Source organism: Cajanus cajan, chromosome 8 (assembly GCF_000230855.2).
Source record: "Cajanus cajan strain Asha chromosome 8, NIPB_CcT2T_4, whole genome shotgun sequence".
Lineage (NCBI taxonomy): Eukaryota > Viridiplantae > Streptophyta > Magnoliopsida > Fabales > Fabaceae > Cajanus > Cajanus cajan.
In genome coordinates, this window is record NC_138524.1 from 47,361,208 (window position 1) to 47,381,778 (window position 20,571).

Sequence of the window (20,571 nt, forward strand, 5' to 3'; positions counted from 1 at the left end):
AACGATTCAGTAACAAAGGAGAGGGAGAGGGTTTACAGAGAAAAAAACGAAAAGTGATGAAGAGTGAATGCGCGCGGTGTGCCTCGTGCTCTCTTATTCAAATTTGCGTCCTTTTTTACGTCGGACCTGGTAGGGTTCGACGTAAAATGACAAATCTACGTCGGACACAACGTACCTCCGACGTAGATTTGACTCTTTACGTCAGACCCAACCAGGTCCGACGTAAAAAAGTTCTCAAAAATTACAAAAATGCCACCGCGTTTTTTTTACGTCAGATTTTCGTATTTTCGACATAAAAGGGGTGACGTAATATGCTGATTTTCCACTAGTGATTACGTCAATTTTGTTTTATGAGAATGAAGTATCAAATCATTTTAGATTAATATAAAATTTGATATATATGATCTAAGAGATATGAACTTTCAATCTAACGGTTGGATTTTCAAAATTCAAAATTAATATAAAGTTATTGAGTGGTGTAACACTTAGTAAAAGTTACACCGGTGTCGTTTGAACCCTCCTATATATATATATATATATATATATATATATATATATATAATATAGGGGGTTATAATTATACCGGTGTAACTTTTACTAGGTATTACGCCGCTTAATAACTTTATATTAAATGTGAATTTTGTAAATCCAACCGTTAAATTGAAAGTTTATATCACTTTATACGTGTATATCAAATTTTGTTAAAATTGAACAACTACTTGAAGGTAATCAAAGTGTTCATATTTTAGTGTATTTTGAAATGAATATATTACATCAATTTTGTTTTATAAAAATGAAGTATCAAATCATCTTGGATTAATATAAAATTTTGTATAATCAAATAGATATGAACTTTTAATCTAACGGTTGGATTTACCAAATTCATATTTAATATAAAGTTATTGAACGGTGTAATATTTAGTAAAAGTCACATTTAAATTTTACTAAGTATTACACCAGTGAGAGGGGTTATAATTACACTAATGTAAATTTTACTAAGTATTACACCACTCAATAACTTTATATTAAATATAAATTTTGACAATTTACTATATGATCTTAATATTTTTGCATAACTAATATCTTGTTTTAAATTTGATATGAGAATATTTTGATATAATTAGATAAGATTTTAAGTTAGTATTTTATTAATGGTTGATAATTAGAAAATAAAACAAGGATAAATACATCTTTTTAATTTTATATGTTTGATTTAAGGTAAATAAATATATTAAATTAATTAATAATTTATTTAAAATGTTAAAATTTAATTTATAAGTATGTAATAAATAAATATTTATAATTTTATAAATTATAAAATTAAATAATTTAAATTATAATTTTAAATAGAAATAAGTAGATGTTAATTATAAAAGTAAGTACATATAAATAAAGAATAATTAAATATATTATTATTATTATTATTATTCGTAATATAAAATTATTATATATTATTATTATAATACAAGTATGAGATTGTATATTTGAGGATGACTTAAATGAATTAATTTGTACAAGTTGTATTGACAACATACATATACATTTTGGTAGCTTACTCATAAGAACTTCACATTTAAGCGTGCTTGACCTGGAGTAGTACATGGATTGGTGACCTTTTGAGAAGTTTCTAAAAAATTGTGCAAGTAAGGATAAAACACGCTAAACAAAAAAATGTCGTGAAATAAAACTCTTGAGAGGCCAAATATATGAGGGTTGTTACATTAATAAATTTATTAAAAAAAAAAAAAAATTCCGTCGAAAATTTTCGACGGATATTTCTGTCCGAAATTTTCAACGGATTTTTCATCGAAAATTTCTGACGGATTAAATTATTTTTGACGGATTTTTTTTTCCGATGCCATTTTTTTCGACGGATTTAAATCCATCGAAAATTTACTTGTTTTCGACGGAAATCAGCATTTTTCTTGTAGTAAATTTTATGAAAATTACTAAATTACCCTCCATAAAAAGTATGAAAACTAAGGTGTTACAGGCATGGGCATGGCATAGTGTGGGATGTGTGTAGCAATTAACATGTATGTTGGCGTGGCACGACCTTGGACAAGAGATGCTACAGGGGTGGTGTGAGCATGGCATACTGTTAATTGCAAGATTTGTGTGTGGCAATTAGTATTTATGTTGGCGTGGCATGAGATGTTACAGGGTGACGTGAGCTTAACATAGTACAAATTATTTGATGTGATGTATTGGTGTAATTGAGAATTGTGATGTAAAGATGATGCATGATTTATAGAATTATGATATATAGAATTGGTTGTAAATGTTTCATTATGTAATGAGTTAGGATGAGACTACATTGTGGTGTGTTTGTATGTGCTTTACATATAGATGTTTTTTTTTCTCACCGTACAATTTGTGGATGTTTTAGATGAGGAAGATCCAACTATGAGTGACATCTAGAATTCCAATAGTTGAATTGTGGGTGTGCTCTGATATTGTGACATCGGGGCAAAGGATTTCTAGGACATGGATTGTTATATGCATTTGGAGTTATACTTATTCTTTTGAAAACAATTTGTAAACTCTTATGTTTTATTTTCAATGTTTTATTTTCAATTATTTTGGATATTGAAGAACATTTATGAAGGTTTTTATGTGAACCCTTTTATCAATGTTGAAAATTTTATTTCCTTAGTTTATTTACGTTATTAGAATATAAGTGTTAGGGTAGTAAGGGTGTCACATAAAGCACTTACATAAATAAGTGTACCTAAATAATAATAAAAAAATCTCAAATTACAACAAACCGTCGCAATGTTGTCTTTGCGGCAGTTCTAACCGTCGCAATGTAGGCCATATAACCGTCGCAAAATCGTCATTTTCTTGTAGTGAACTACTAGACCTTTACAACTCTTACATATGGATCTTTTTGGACCTTCAAGACCTATGAGTTTTGGTGGGAGCTATTATGGTCTTGTTTTAGTAGATGATTTTTCTAGATATACATGGACATTATTTTTTGCTCATAAAAGTGATGCATTTAAGAAATTTGCCAAACTCATTCTAAATAAGAAAAATGTTAAAATAACTTCTATTTGAAGTGATCATGGAAAGGAACTTGAAAACAAAGATTTTGATATATTTTGTGATGAAAATGGAATTTAACATAATTTTTCTGCACCTAGAACTCCTCAACAAAATGGAGTTGTTGAAAGAAAAAATAGATCATTAGAAGAATTAACAAGAACCATGTTAAATGATTCAAAACTTCCAAAATATTTTTGGGAAGAAGCCGTCAACACTGCATGTTATACTATGAATAGGGCATTAATTAGACCCAATTTAAAGAAAACTCCTTATGAATTTTTCAATGAAAGAAAACCAAACCTTTCTCATCTTCATATCTTTGGTTGTAAATGTTTTGTACTAAACAATGGAAAAGATAATTTTGGGAAAGTTAATTTGATGCTAAATCAGATGAAGGAATATTCCTTGGTTACTCTTTAAGTAGTAAATCTTATAGAATATACAACAAAAGAACTATGACAATAGAGGAATCAATTGATCGGTGTCATACCTGATCAAATAAAATACGAAATTTGTAGTACTAGGAAGTGACTCCTAGATCGTCTCTCAAGGAGCAACAATACCAATCCGAGGTTCATGAAATACAACAAACACACAGTATAGGGGGGGTTTTCAGATTCAAATGAACAATACGTCAACAGTAATCAATAAAACAGTACACTTTCCAACTCAGTTATCACACACACATCATTGGTTCAAACTATTATCTTAAGTCGTTTTAACCCTTGGTTCAATTTCTAGTAATCACTGAACGTCATTACTCTTGTTTTAAATGCATACAAATGAAGCATTAGCATACATTTCATTTCTCTGTTCACAGGATTAAGCAAACCATGAACAGAACATTCAACCCAGATGAACAAATACATTAAGCATGGAATATAGAAGGGTTAGAATACGAAGATGTAGTGAAATAAAAAGACCTCAATGAGCACTAAACTGAGTTAGAAAGTGTTACAAGTTTAGCCTTCCATGGAGGAAGACAAAGAAGAAAACGAAAAACTCAAAGGAAGAAAATGGAAGGGTTCAGTTTCTTAATACAACCAGAGAAGAAACAATGGAAGAAAAACGTGATGAACAGCTCCAGAACAAGGAAAACGTCCAGAAGAAAGAGGAGAACGTGGTCACATCAAGTCTGCCTCCCAAGATCAAAAGTGGTGGCTGCATGGTCAGCCCTAAGACCTAAAAGACACATGGTCAAAACCCTAAAACGAAGTGGGCCTCCTTCCTATCTGTTTGGCCCAAAAAAGACTAAAACAAGGTAAACAAAAATGTAAGTCTATGGCTGATGTGGAAAATTGGTGTTGACATGGCGCTTACGTGGAACTTTATCTCTTGAAGTCCAAAAATAATATCCAAGCCCGAGAATGCTCCACAATTAACCTGAAAATAATTGATAAGAAAAAATTAGACCAAGTGAATCAGAATTAATTAAAATTTGAATTACTGGCCCAGTGAAGCCCAAACAGTGAAACTGTACAATTACTAAGCGATTAAGCGCAAATCAACAATTAAAATAACTACAAAAGATAAATAAATAAGGGAAAATAATGACTCATCATCAATTCATGTTGTTTTTTATGAAACTAACCTCGTTTATCCAAGAAAAGATATTATTGATGATATTATAGAAAGCTTTGAAGACACTCATATTCATTAGCAAACTCAAAAGAACAAAGAAGATGAATGAAGGGAGGATTTTATAATCCAAGAGAATCCGACAAACATGACTCCTCATAGAAAGATGGGTATCTCTTCCAACATATTTCTTTATCAATATATAAAGCACTTACATAAATAAGTGTACCTAAATAATAATAAAAAAAATCTCAAATTACAACAAATTTTGTTTGATTTGTTGACAATAAATTTTAAATTTGTTGCATAATAAAATAGATATGTAATTATAATATTAATAATTTTTCCAACAAATTTATTGTACAATAAATCTCAAATTACATATAATAAATAAATTAAATGCATAACAAACTTGCTACACAACAAATCACAAATTAAACACATAATAAATTTGATATAATTAGTAAAAGTTAACATTAAAAGTAGTAAGTAAAATTTAAGTGGGTCAACCTATCTTAACAAGCCATTTGACTCGGCATGTTAGTAGGTTAAGTAAGACAGTTTGGCGGGTTCGAATATCTATCTTAATAGGCTACCAATTTTTTGTGGGTCGGTCCGTGAATCATGATCCTTTTTTTTAACATCTATTCCAATCTCTCATCGTTAGATAAATTATGGTAGTTCAGATATTTTCTTATTTACAAATTAACAACAGTAATGCTATATTGTGTGTGTACTAACCATAGCAAATCGTTACAACTAAAATGAAATTTTTTAATTATAAAGATAAAAAATAAAGTTTGTGAAAACATATGGATTAAAAAGGTAACTGACCTTTTAATAATAAATACAATGTACAAATAAATATTTAATTAAAATAAATCTAATATAATAAAATAATTAATCACAAACATTTTTGTTACAGATAAAATAATGATATTAATTTTAAATTCAAAATGCCGAAATATGAGATAAAAATATTACAACAAATTTATGAATTATGATAGTCAAAATTAAAAGTTAAGGGGAATATATTGGATTAAATCTTCAAAATATTTTTAAAATTTTTCTTTATTATATTTTTTTTGTAGTATTGTATTAAGATCTTTTTAACATAAAAAATAAATATTGTAGTATTTAATTAATATAATTAATATTTTTTAAAAGTTCGTTAAAATTTGGAGGAATTCAATTAGCATTTTTTTTTCACGCAATAAAATAAAAAATAGTTCTAGAATTTAAAAACACAAATTTCAATTGATTGTTTTAGAGGATGACTTTTGTGAGGTAGAATTTACATATAATTAATCCTTTTTATTTACTCACTTCTTTACTTCAAGAGCACTTTCGAGTTTTTATGTATGTATTTATTGCACGATGCAATCCTATATAAAAATGGTAAAATGGATCAGTCCAATGTGTTTAGGTCTAGCTTGTAATCAACTTGTCAAAAATGGGTTAGGTCAACCCCACCAAGCAACAACAGATTGAATACCTTAGCCAGTCCACAAATAAAATTAAAAGGGAGAAAAATTTACTTATTTATTTTGGATATCTCTCCCAACATATTTCTTTCTCAATATTTAAAGCATCCATATAAATAAATACCTAAATAATAAAATAAATTTTAAATTATAACAAATTTGGTTTGATTTACTGTAAAACAAATTTATTACATAATAAAATAGATATGTAATTATAATATTAATAGTTATTTCAATAAATTTGTTATACAACAAATCTCAAATTACATATAATAAAATAAATTAAATGTATAATAAATTTGCTACACAACAAATCATAGATTACACACATAATAAATTTGATATAACTTAATTAAAGTTAACATTAAAAATAATAAGTAAAACTTAAATGGGTCAATCTATCCTGATAAGTCATTTGATTCGACAGGTTAGTGGATTAAGTGGGACAAATTGATAAATTTTCCCAACTTTTTGAAAATCGACCCGTGAGCCATGACCCATTTTTTCATTTCTAGTCCTCTATCTTTGTGCAAACCTTTAAATAAAAAATAATATTTATAAAGTATTTTTTTTAAATAGAAATAGTTTTGGGATCCAAGCGTAACATGTTTGGTTTAATTGAAACTTTTAAAACCACTCAAATAACATAGTAAGTATGTATATACTAGATCTACACAATTTTTGTAGTTTAATTTTAATGTCAAATGCAATTGAATGTAATTATTTAATATTTTAATAATCATTATATCAACATGTTATGTTGTTATACAATTGACGTCAATAATAAAGATTGAATTTAACATCTATTCCCATTTTTCATCATCAGATAAATTATAATACTTCGGATATTTTAGTATAACAAATTAAGAACAGTAATACTGATATGTTACATTATATTATTTGGTAAAAAATGAAAATCTAGATTAAACAACTTTTAAACATCAAATAATGTAAATCATATATAGAGTAAACATGCACTTCTAATAAATGTGATCCTTAAGCATTGTCTTCAAGAAATGGGTAATCAGTATAACCCACTACGGGATCAGGAGTATAGAAGGTGTCCCTATTGTACTTGTTGAGTGGTGCATCAATTTCAAATCTCTTAGGCAAGTCTGGATTAGCCAAAAATAAACGACCATAAGCAACAAGATTTGTGTTGTCCTCAGCCACAGCCCTATTACCTTCTTCCCTATCATACCCTCCAGCAACAATGAAAGTTCCATGAAAGGCCTTCTTCATTGGTACTAGAGTGTAAGGGCTTTCCTTATTCACTCCAGAAATGTCCCATCTTGGCTCAACCATGTGGCAATAAAGCACACCATGTTTGCTAAGAGATTTGGCCATGTGGAGACCCAATGCTTGAGGGTTGGAGTCAATGCATTCATTGTAGTCTGAAAAGGGTGAAAGTCTCACTCCAACTCTTTCTGCCCCAATTTCTTCAACAACACCTTCAACAACTTCTAATGCAAAGCGGCAACGGTTCTCCAAGGATCCACCATATTTGTCTGTTCTGTCGTTAACTTGATCTTTCAAAAACTGGTCAATTAGAAAACCATGTGCTCCATGAATCTCAACTCCATCAAACCCTATAACCACAATTGTAGTTAAGAATTTAAGACCTTCTAAAATCACAATTAAACATCATCATCACTATCATATTAAAGTGAAACTCCATCATGTACATGATTCCATTATGTTTTCATATTATCAAGAATCCCAAATTCAGAAGAATAAGATGATAACATGCATGTTGAGTAGACTTTCAAGAACCATTTTATTTTTATGTTGAAGATATGCATGTTGTAGTTGGTGTTAGTGATTTACCTGCTTCCATAGCATTTCTTGCAGCAATTCTGAAGTCATTGACAATATAAGGAATTTCATCTATTCTTAACGGCCTTGGTTCCCTGCTATTACCTGACAATGGTTTGTTGGTTGATGAAATTGGAGCTTGCCCATTTGGTTTAAAATCTTCACAGAAAAGTATTCAACATTTGATTAGTTATATTTGTTTTTATAAAATTGACCAAGAAATAAAAATTGAAAATAGATAATATACATGTAAATGTCATCAAATTAATTCTATACCTGGATCTGAAACCCTTCCAACATGAACAATCTGACAAAAGAATATACCACCTTTGGCATGAACAGCGTCTACAACAGGTTTCCAAGATTCGATTTGCTCTCTCGACCATATACCAGCTACGTTTGGATTACTTTATACATATCAAAAGAAGTGTCATTAAATGAAAGAATTTTTTTTATGCGAGAAAAAAGAATAAATTATGACATTTGAATTTTATCATGTTCAATGTTAATATATATACTTATATATATTATAAGTGAGAAATATAAGTATCAGATAATTATAAAAATGACTAGCTAATTCAAATAATCTTAATCAATTAAGAGTATAGTCTGCACAATCAATATTATTTCCTCATCTCATCTTTATTTTATTTTACTTTTACAAAAACTGATCTCAACTAATTATGCTCTAACTATATATGTCCTTATATAATGAACATAAAGTGAAAGATGAAAAGAAACGAAAATTTCAGTTGTATACTTAACATAGATGATTAGATTAATGTGTTCTAAGGTTAAAGAAATGATATATTGCAGTTAATGGAAATGAAAATTACTTTTGAGAAGTGGGTGAAATAGAAGTAGCTTCAGTAATCAGAAGACCTCCCTTGGTAGCTCTTTGGGAGTAATATAGGATAGCATGTGGCTGAGGAACGTTGTTGTAAGACCTTGCTCTAAATAGTGGTGGCAAAACGATTCTGAAAATGCAAAAGCAGCACAATATTATATAAACCCCACAATATATCTCAAATGTTAAAAATTTAATGATTATATATTGAGAATATAAAAGAATTTTATATCGTAAATTAATTAAGTATTATCATTAGAATGTTGTTTAATCATTTTATTATAAAAGTTTGATTCATAATTTGATGATAGTGTAATATATATTTTATATGTAATTAAACATGTTGACATAAAAATAAAAAAATAAAATGATAGGAAAATTAAAGAGCAAAAGGAAGTACCTGTGGGAAAGATTAAAGTTGCCCATCTTGTAAGGAGTAAGGAGAGGGATGAGGTGATTTTGTTGAGCCATTTGTTTGTGTAGATTGTTTTCCTGTTTCTTTCACGATCTTATGCGTTCGATCTCTTAATTTCTTGTTTCAATTTTGATTGTGTTCATTCAGATTGAGTTGTGTAAATATATTTATACTTGTAGTTGTAGGATGCATGCATGTGTTTTGTCAAACAAAGTCAACAACGGATGCTATATATGTATGATGTAAGGGATTGCGTTAATTAATTAATTATTTATGTATTTGAACATCTCCATCAACCTTCTTTCTCTTTTCAGACCAAGTCTTCGTCACACGTACAGAATTTCAATGTCAACCCGTTCTCTTTGTTTGAATATACGATAAATATGATGCAAGGGAGTGCGTTTCTTCACTGTACTTCTCACAAAGGCACGTGTACTTTTTCTCCTGAATAAAAATTCATTTTTAAATGTGCAAATATTTGTTAAAGTAGTATCCGTGAATTTTATAAATACTCATATATATTCATAAATATTCTGAATTTAAAAAAAATTAAAAATATTATAAATAACTTTAAATTTTTATTTGATATTAATTATATTGAAATATTAAAGATAAATAATTGATATTAATTTTTGAATTTGTAATTAATTATAACTTTTCTAAAATATTTAAAATATAAGATAAAAATATAAATATTTAAATAATTTTTTAGCAAATATTTATAAATATAAATACTATCGTTCTCACTGATCCTATTTATAAATAGGTGAAAAAATATAATTATTTATGAGAATTCATTTAAAATATCTATTTATTATTTATGAAAGATTTTATTTTCAAATATCTAAAAGTATGAGATTTTTCATGCACTTTTTCAAAGGCATCATAGTCTACGAGATCACTTTTGCAACATCTCAAAATTCTAGATCCTTCGAAATCACTGGCAAGATATAGCAATCCTGAAATCAGTTATGTTTGAAACATCTCTAAAAGTGTTGATGAGGTGTTTAGAATTTAGACGGTAATGTCTTGTTTGGATTTTGGATTTGGCCTTATAATCATTTTTGGTAGGCAATAATTGAATATACTATTGGGTCAAGACAAGAAGCATAGGGTGGCTAGTGTGCGAAACTTGCACATATCATGTACTGTGCGCGAGTTTTCTTGATTTAATTGTAGTTACATGTTGATTATAATGATGAAATCCTGTCGGAAAGGTTATGTAAATGTTGTTTATTGTGTAGCATGTTGTTCGATTTGCTAATTTTCAAGATATTAGGGGAAACTGGTTTTACACAAGTGCAAAATTTGATATCGTCCTAGACAGGCGAAACTTTAAAGAGAGGTTTCTATCTCAAATCATGTCGAGTGCAAGATCGATGGCAGTGGACATGAGAAAAGAGACTCATCTCGGGTTGGAATCTCATTGGGCGTGGTTGAATGGTGTCACGTGTGAGGAGAGAGACTCGTCTTTGCTTAGGTTTACATTGGGAACTAGAGTTTGTGGCGTCAAGTGAGTCAGGTAAAGAGCTCTCTGCCTGATTGGTGATATAAGATTAAATTAGTTGGTGATATTAATCTACATTATTTCAACTAATTTTTATGAATCAAATTTTAAATGCATAAAAGATGATTAATTTTTAATTTCCTTTCTATTAGTTTAATAAATGTATCGATCGTATTTTACGGTAAATTTAATATAAAAATTGTTCATCATATGTTCTAATAATGATAAACATGATTACTCTATTTTGCGTTTATATTATTTAGATGATTTTTTCCCTATAATTATCTGTTAAACTATTATCTTTCTCCATTATTTTTTTATTTAGTTTTATTTATCTTTGATTAAATTATACTTTTAATCTCCATATAATATTCAATTTGTAATATATATTTTTTTGTATTTTTGATAAAATTTGGTTTTGTTGTGCTTTATAATTTATATTCTTTTCTATTAATTTATGTTAGAAATGAGTTAGATAATTCACAATTTCATTAAAAATCTTAAAAAAATATATTAGTGGTTGATGTTAGTCTTATCTTGGATTATGTTTACTTAATTTAAACTTTATAAAATAAAATAAAAAAACGGAAGAGACCCGTAATTAGCTGCATGATGTTTCTTAAGTATCAGTCGGATCCTTTATATGACTTTTATATCATAATTCATAGTAACTTTACTTTACAGCAATAGATCTCAGCTATATTAAATCATTTGGGGAGCATGAAAAGTAGATTGCCTGTAAAATTACGTGGACATTTTTTTAAATAAATTTATACAAAGAAAACACTATTTTTTTTAATTCTGAAAAAAGTACTATTTTAAGTGTTTTATATATTTTTCATCTCTATAAAATAAACAAATTTAAATTTTTATTATTGTAAAATATTTTCTTTAATTTTAAATAATAAAAATAATCTAAAATTAATAAATTTTCTATACATTATTATTGACATTTGTTAACTATAACACAATCAACTTATAATCCTATTGTTTGATTTGACAATTGTTGCTGAAACTTTTGAGACTAGATTACTCTGAGAGCAGGTTAATTTGTGAAAGGCTAGACTAGTAATAAATAGAGTTGGATTAGGAAAAGTATAAAAGGAATTTTTTTAAAAGGAAACCCATAACTTAAGTTTTTCAAGAACTCTAGAGAGAAGTTAGAGAGGTATTCTCTCATCCTTCTCCTTTCTTTCTTCTTCCTTCTTACTAGAACTTTCCTGTTCAACCATTTTCTCAACTGATCCTAGTAGTTGTGGGCTAGAATTCAAGCTTGTGGAAGTGGAAGATTTAAGTTGGAGTCACACATAGTTTCTTCTCTTCTCTTCTTGTGGATTCAAGTCTCCAAGAGGTAAAGGAAGTTGTGATTTCGAATTTAGGTATGCATTCTGTGATTATGATGATTGGAATGAATTAATTAAAGGTGTTGAGTGATTGAATGATGAAGTTGGGAGAGTTTTTATGGGTTTTGCTGTTCAAAGGGTGTTCGTGGAGGTTCATGCTTGATTCTTGATTTAATTAAAGTTGCATGTTGATTATAATGATGAAATCCTATTAGAAAGGCTATGTAAATGTTGTTTATTGTGTTGCATGTTGTTCGATTAGCTGATTTTCAGGAGATTGGGCAAAATTGGTTATACACAAGCACAAAATTTGATATCATGCCGGGTAGGCAAAACTTTAAAGTAAGGTTTCTATCTCAATCCTGTCGAGCGCAAGATCGATGGCGATGGGCATGAGGAGAGAGACTCATCTTAGGTTGGATTCTCATTGGGCATGGGTTGAATGGTGTCGGGTGTGAGGAGAGAGACTCGACTTTGCTTAGGTTCACGGTTGGATGCTAGAGTTTGTGGCGTTGAGCATGAGTCAAGTAGAGAGCTCTCTGCCTAATCTGGGTCGGGCGTGAGTGTTGCCATGCTAGGCTTAGGGAGTGTGGAGGCACTTTCTACCTAAATAATGTATGGCACGACAGGGACCTCCCTGCCTTAATGGCATCAGGCGCCCAATTAGTGGTGTCAGGCACTAATCGTATGATGAAAAGTTGGTTTTTAAATTTGTTTTACAATTGATGAATGATGAATAAATTGTGTAAGTTGCATTTCAAGATGTTATATCTGCTGATATGTAGTAATTAAGTTGAATATGTTGCAAAGTTGTAAGTTGTTTTAATTGCTTAAGTTGATTTTTGATGTTGTTCAATCAAAGTTATTAATGTTGCAAGGATGTACAATGTTTATGTTGTTTAAGTTAATATGTTGTAAAGTTGAAAGTTGAATGTTTAAAGATGATAAAGTTGTTAAGTTGATAAGCTATAAATATGTGGGTTAGATACATGTCTTAACTACAATACATAGAAACTAGAGAAGAGTTAAAGTTTTCAAACTTAATATACCATAGTGTGGATATACTTTGTGATGCTTCGAGAACCCGATTGAAACCCTTTAGTAGGTAAGTTGATCTTTGAATGGGTAAGTTATTTTTTAGTTGTCTCTGAAGTTAGCGGAAATACACACAGAAGGGAGGGTTGAATGTGTGAGTGTGTGTTTTGAAGGTAGATTTTTCAAAGTTGCTTTGCAACAATATTTTTTTCTTTTGAATGAATAGAGTGTTCAATCACAATTGAAAACTTGTGCAGGCTTGTCTGATTAAAAATTTTGTCTAACAAAACTAATCGTCTACTTCAAGAAACAAGTTAGGTGAGTTAGTTTCCGTTTGAAAGGTTTTATCGTCCAATAAAAAGAATTGTTTCTTAAACAAGATAAGTAGTTGTGTTTTCGTCTAACAATTTATTGAAAAGAAAATGGATGACAACGAAGTGAGTATAGAAAAAGGTATGCACAGATGTTTATACTGGTTCACCTCAATCTGGGCTACGTCCAGTTTCCTTCAACCGAAAGGTTCCACTAATCACAGAGGATTACAAGTATTGTCAACCACATCTAGCTCGTCAACTTGTCGACGCTAGTATTCTTAACCACTTCTGATTCTCCAAGTATTCTTGACCACTTTTGGCCCGTTAGCTTCACTTACTAGGGCTAGTATTCTCAACCACTTCTAGTTCACAAGTATTATCAGCCTCTTCAGGCTTTACAACGAATGAGGGTGTTGAGTGTGTTTGCAACTCTCATAAAGAGGATAAAATAGTTTCTACACTCACTAAGGTGCGTAACCTTAGTTTTATAGGAATAAGTGTCTAAGTGTTGTGTTTACTCTCATAAATAGGATATTAACAACACTCACTAAGATAAGCTATCTTAGCTTTTTACACAGATATACAAGAAATGCTTTGAGAAGAAATGTATCTTATCCTCTTTCGCTTTCTTTTTCTTATTGCACGTTTTCTCTTCTTTTCTATTCTCTACATCTTCTTCTTCTTTTCCTTGATACTTATAGCCTGTTGATAAATTTGCCCGTTGTTTTACCTTGAATATATCCGTTGAAGTGGAGCTTTATGTCGTTGCAGATGGAGGCTTGTTCATTGCTATGTAAATCTTTTCATTTAATGCATTTGATCTTGCATTAAATGTTTGCTTGTATACATGAAGTCCTTTTGTGTAGTTGATTATTTCAATGTCTGACTTCAATCATGATCTAGGCATATTTGTACTTTTCTCATCAGTTTAGCTATCAAGGTGCTGTCTTTTTATGAAAAGTAGGTGTCCTTTCTCTTACGCATGCAACTTTGACTTGTGAATCCACGCTTGCCTATTTTTCTTCTTTTTGTATTCACGTTTGATGTCCTTTTGTGTTTCTTGTATGATTTCACTCGATGTGATTAGTGGACTTCAGACGCACTTCATTACTTTTCGATTGCGTCTGGATACAGGATTCTTTGACTGGTCTTGACTACCCTTTATGTCTGGTCATGAGAGTGATAACTTCGTCTCCTAGTTCATTCGGTTCTATCTAATGATTTCGTCACTTCATGTTGATGTGTGTCCAACTTGCGTCCCATGCTTGACTTAGACTCATACAGTGCTTGTTTCGGTCTTACATTTGATTCCTCATGCTTCAGCTAATAGATTTATCTTATCTTATATTTTGATTAGACCTGAATTGACCTTAGTCTTGATACTAGCTTCTGCCATCGTCTGATGTCTTGTCCAACTCAATTATGCTTGATCATTCTTTCCCTTCATTTTCCTAAACTTATTGTCATTTATCTGAAATACTAATACACATGTTAGCAATAACAATATGTACTATATTTGTCATATTCAAAACCTCGGTGGGAATTGCAAATGCGCTTTTCCTGACTTAACAGTCTCCTCTAAGTTTTGTGTGGTATTCATGTATGGACAAGATTGAGGTACACATGTATAAAGCGACCAATTGAGTAAAGTACCATGTTGGGGACTTAGTCTCTAACATAGTATTAGAGGGTTGTGATATTTGGAGGATAGCCGGTGGACTAATCTCATAGGTGGCTTAGTGGTGTAGACTAATGTTATTATAGGCCTATACCCAAATTGTTCTATACTGACATAATGTAACACCTCGTTTTTCAAAAAAAGGTTTTTTTTATTATTATATGGTATTTAGTTAGAATTATTTTTATAATTATAGAGGAATATTATTTTGTACGTTTTAAATAATTATTATTTTGGATAATTATTTTATACGAATTAAATAAGTATTTTTATTAGTATTTTAAACAATTATTTATATGTTTTAAGGGATAATTTGGGTGTTGATAAATTATATATTTTATTATAAAATTTAAAAGGTTAATTTTATATGATATTTTAATATTAAAATTATATTATTATATTTTTGGTCAAAAATATATTATTATTATTATTATTATTATACAGGAAAACTAGTTTATATAGTATATGTATTTATTTTATTTAATTATTTTGAAGTGGGTCAGAAAAGAAGGAAGATGGGTTGGGATGACCCAGCCCAATGAATTATTTTAAGAAAGATGTCAGACAAAGTTAACACTATCTGCCTCATTTGAAGGATTAGGAAAGAAATAGAGGAGAAATAGAGAGCTCTGAGGAAGAGTGCTGAAGAACATCTCAAATTGCTTTAGGATTATTTTATTTAACACAATCAGGTACGAGGGAAAAAAGATTATTTGTATGCAAAAGTTACATGAGAAAATTGGGTAGAGGAGAAATCCCGTAGAATTATGGATAATTTTATAGTTATTTTTGTTTGAGGAATTGATGATCCATTAAATTTGCATGTATTGAGGATTAGGAATATGCAAACAATTTGTAAATGTTTATAAATGTGGTTACTATATTAGTTGGTAAAATTGATGATTTAGATGATAATTGGATTCATTGGGATGTGCTTTGTAAGTTAGGATTCTTGTAGATTGATGAACACCCTTAATTATATGAATTGACGAGTAATTGAGAGATTTTTCCTTGTGGATGTACCTTGGTATTTTGTGGTATCTTTCTGTGTGATTAACCAAATTAGTTTTTTCTTGTTGGGTTAGAAAGTAGACACTTGGGGCTATAATTTAGATTCTAGAATCGTGTAAAAATGTTAAGAATTGATTAAGTTATGCGAGTTATAAGTTCAGTCCCTTCCAGTGCACGAAAGATTAAGTTTCGTGTTGTTAGCCATCCGAGGTCACCTTAAAGACATTTTTAGGCTTCGTGTTCTTCACAAACGTAGCTTTGGGTATTATATTTTTAATGGATTTGGAATCACTCAAAAAGGATGTCTAGAACTCTAAATATGGCTGTTTTAGTGAACAGGGGTCAAGCTGTCAACATGGATTATATCTGTTGCGATTTTTGACATTTTTAGCTAAGTAGATGATTTTTTTTTAGAATTTCATGTCCTCATAAGAGTTGTAGATGATCCTCTTATATTTCTTTTAAGATAGGTTTGAGCTTATTTGGATGAGTATAACTCTCTGTGTGTTGTTTTCTTTAATAGTTGTCAAAGGGAGATGTATGTTGTTTTGATGTTTTAAGGTGTTATAAAGTGAGTTGAAAAGTTGTTTAAAGTAGTATGATAATAGGTTGTAGTGTTAGTTCATATATGTATAATGATGGGAAGAGATTCATGGTGAATTTCTTGAGGGTCATGTGAACCATTGTTTTGTGTGGACTTATCTATATTGTGTATGTGATGTGGAATTGAGTTATGGACTGTGGTGTGATGTCTTGGCACAAATGTATAAATATTTTATCTGCCGTTTTAGTATTGAATTGATAGCATGATGTGGAGAATGGTATGTTATGGCTTAATTGTTTAATTAATTATGATGTGAGTATGTTGGCATGAAATAAGATGTTGTATTAAATATGAATGTGATATGATTGTGGTTCCTCACACTTATGTCAATGTGACATGATCTTGGGCAAGAGATGCTATAAGAGTGGCGTGAGCATGACATAGTATGGGATGTGTGAGGCAATTAACACGTATGTCAGGGTGGCATGACCTTGGGCAAGAAATGCTACAGGGGTGGTGTGAGCATGGCATAGTGTTAATTGCAAGATTTGTGATGATTGTGAATGAAATGTGATTGTGGTTCCTCACACTTATGTCGGTGTGGAACGACCTTGGGCAAGAAATATTACAGGGGTGGCATGAGCATGGCATAGTGTGGGATGTGTGAGACAATTATCACGTATGTCGGCGTGGCACGACCTTGGGCAAAAGATGCTACAGGGGTGGCGTGAGCATGACACTACAAAAAAAATACTATTTAGTGGGGGTTATTTTACGGAGGTTTTAAAAACCCCCTCAAATTAACATGAGTTGCGGCGGTTTGGGGGAACGCCCAAAATTGTAAATATAGTGGCGGTTTTGATCATATTTTGAGGAGGTTTATGCCCTCCCAAATTTAGATGCAATTTTCCTGAAAATTTTTCACCATTTTCTCCCGCAATTTATTTTCACCCAATTAATGCCTCCAATTTTCACCACCTTTACCTTTTACTGACTCCGCTCCGAGCGCACTGCTTCGTTCATCCGTGCATTGCTCCGAGCGCGTTGCCTGGCTCATCCACTTCCACCGCTCCGCTCAGCCGCGCTGCTCTGTTCATTCGTGCGTGCAGCTTCGCTCATCCGTGAGTCGCTCCTCCCACGTTCTCCTCCCTAGACGACGACATTAGGGCGTATCATCTTCTCAGGTTGGGCCTCATTTCAATAGGGTATGTAGCATCTTCTCAGCTTTGGTTAAAGCCATTTCGAAGGCCTTGATGTGTCAAATAATTTGACAGTCACAATGGTCACAGGGAGATGAAAGCATTACATTTTTCCTTTTCTGTTCATTTTTTTTAGATTCACTTTCACTCTATAGTACAAAGCATACAGTTTTATTTTTAATTTTACCCTCCTTTTGAAATGAGCCCCTGAATTTTGAAGGCTGATTCCCCTGTTGCACAAGCTCGCAGTTTCACCAAGAACTGATGAATTGCTTTAGCTATCTCTGGAGTCACTTTCTAGAAGGTAAAAAACATAACATTAAATTATTTAAAGAGAAACGCATACATCAAACAATGATATAGAGCAAAAACTAATAGTACTTTGCGTTCTTCTTGAAGGGCCTGAAGTTCATCAACTGCTCTACGTACTCTGATTGCTAGCTAGGTATGACTTTTTTATTCTTAAAATTTCTGTGGTTTTGGTTTTGTTAGCTGGTGTGTGTGAATTAATCTAAACTTATAAACAATATTTTATACAAAATATTCATCCTTATACAGTGGATTATTTTGTTTCCAATATTTTATATACATGTAGTTTTTATGCATGATTCAGTGATTATAATTGATGTGTCAATAAGCACTCGTCTAACCTTATATGTTATATGTTATGCTCCATCAAAGTTATCTGGAGTATGGACTTAGTTGTAAAGGTCATCAATTATCTACCCTTCTCATTACATTCAGTGTATCTAGGCTTTGATATTTTGTTAATATAATTATAGTTATGAGAATGAGAAATATTTAAGTGGCTTTGAAATACTTTGTTATCATATTTCACACAGATTTCTTCATGGCAACCCTACTTGAAAACTTGGGTTCTACTCTATAAATTTGATCCATATTTATTTTTTTGTATCATGTTTGGTTGGAAGATAACAAGGTAATTCTTGCTGGTTCTGATCAACTTGTACTTCTAGTATTGGACTATTGGTCTGTGTTTGTGTTAATTATTTGAGATCATAATCACAGTTGAAAGTGGTATGTGATCTTCAAATCGCCTTAAAGATTAGGACTTTATAGTTCAATTCATTCTTTTATTTGATATCAAACCAACTTAAGGCTTGTCCCCGAATGAGGTATTTCACATCTTTTATTTGAAGAATCCTTATTTAGATTACATCTCTCGGTACATGCTGGGATCTTACTTTGTATGCGGTTTAATGTAAATTTCTATATGTAGTTGTTTATTGTGTAGTCTTATTATAGAGGCCTTGATGATTTAGTTATTGAGTAGAATGTCCCGTTCTTGTTGAATACCCAGTTCAGCTCTAGTTATAGCCTTTCAAAAAAATGCCCTGATCTTGTTGAATACCTAATTCAGCTAGTTGTAGTCTCGCAACAAAACGTTCAACTCAAGGGGACCATCTGTTCTACTTACCACTGCCCCAGTTAATGCAACTCTAGTTGTCTTAGTCATCATTCTCCACTTTTCTACCCTCAGCTCTAAATTTGTATGTTACTAATGATAACAGAGAAAAGTAAACTTAAAATTTCATATAAACTATTTAAATCCTTCACCGCAGTATAAAAGGATAAAAGTTTATAATATATATATATATATATATATATATATATATATATATATATATATATATATTAACTTGATGAATTGAAATATACTAGAGTTTTTCTTTTAGAAACTAAACCAATTAAATGTGCTCAACTTGAAGTATACTTTAACTTAAATTCAAATTAAGACAACTTAAACACTTTTAATGTTTGGATTAAGAAAACAATACCTAAGATGGGGAGCTCTATATATGGATTATGGGTTTTCAACACTTGCCTATCTCTCTTTTTCCTGGTGGGTGGGTTTTGGTTTTGGATGTGGTGTTTAGTGTTTGAAGGAGCCATATGTGAAACGAGGCCCAAAAGAATTTGACCAACATTATTTTTCTTATTTCAGCCTAGTGACGTTGGAAGTGGACCTGAATCGCCGTTAGATGCTAGAGGATCATCTGGTGGTAGCAACTTGAATAGCCAGTCTAATATTTAGACCTAGTTTCTTATATTGTAGATTGCTTTAGGTTATCATGGTTTTTGAATTTATAGTGTTGTAAAAACGTAGTTTCTTTTGGTTATATATTGTGGTGTTGTATTTGCTGTCAACTTGGACTTCTGAATTAGCTTTGATTGTTGTTACTCTTTTGTAGTTATGTAACTTTCATTACTATCAATCCATTGTCCATTACTATTACGGATGGAGCAGAAATTTGAATTTAAATTGTCTACTCAATGTGATCTTGTTGTCACAGATATCAAATGTTTGATTACCATTGTTTTTTATGTTGTTATTGTCTTTTTTATTTGACATCTTGTTGTCTATATTATGGGTTTCTATTGATAGTTTGTATTCCCATTAATTTTTTTTTTCTTATAAAAAAGTTAACATTATCTAATGGAATTTGGATTCTGTTATGAGTACCTCCTTATTTTTTTGTATACAGGTTAAATGTAATTTAGATTAAAAAAATAAAATATATTGTGAAATATAAAAAAAAAACATCATTCAGATTGAGGAGGTCAAAAACCCCGCTAAACAATGGAATTTGGATTATGTTATGAGTACCTCCTTATTTTTTTGTATACAGGTTAAATGTAATTTAGATTAAAAAAAATTAAATATATTGAAAAATTAAAAAAAAAATCATTCAAATTGAGGAGGTCAAAAATCCTCGCTAAACAAAACGCCG

At 30.6% G+C, this 20,571-nt stretch overlaps 1 protein-coding gene across 1 annotated transcript; it reads right to left on the reverse strand.

Annotated features, from left to right (window-relative positions):
- Positions 1 to 6,973: 6,973 nt before the first annotated feature.
- Positions 6,974 to 9,338, reverse strand: LOC145949321 (putative 12-oxophytodienoate reductase 11). The gene is made up of 5 exons (XM_083062616.1): positions 9,173 to 9,338; positions 8,762 to 8,902; positions 8,202 to 8,332; positions 7,938 to 8,084; positions 6,974 to 7,699 (listed from the first exon to the last, which is right to left on the reverse strand). The coding sequence occupies exons 1-5, from the start codon at positions 9,241 to 9,243 to the stop codon at positions 7,107 to 7,109; spliced, it is 1,083 nt and encodes a 360-aa protein (XP_082918742.1). The 5' UTR covers positions 9,244 to 9,338; the 3' UTR covers positions 6,974 to 7,106.
- Between the last annotated feature and the right edge of the window lie 11,233 nt (positions 9,339 to 20,571).

Coding starts and splice junctions, on each gene's coding strand:
- LOC145949321 (XM_083062616.1), bottom strand. CDS start 9,243: ATGGCTCAACAAAATCACCTCATCCCTCTCCTTACTCCTTACAAGATG. Junction 8,903..9,172: donor AACTTTAATCTTTCCCACAG/GTACTTCCTTTT, acceptor TTGCATTTTCAG/AATCGTTTTGCCACCACTAT. Junction 7,700..7,937: donor AAGAAATGCTATGGAAGCAG/GTAAATCACTAA, acceptor TTGTGGTTATAG/GGTTTGATGGAGTTGAGATT.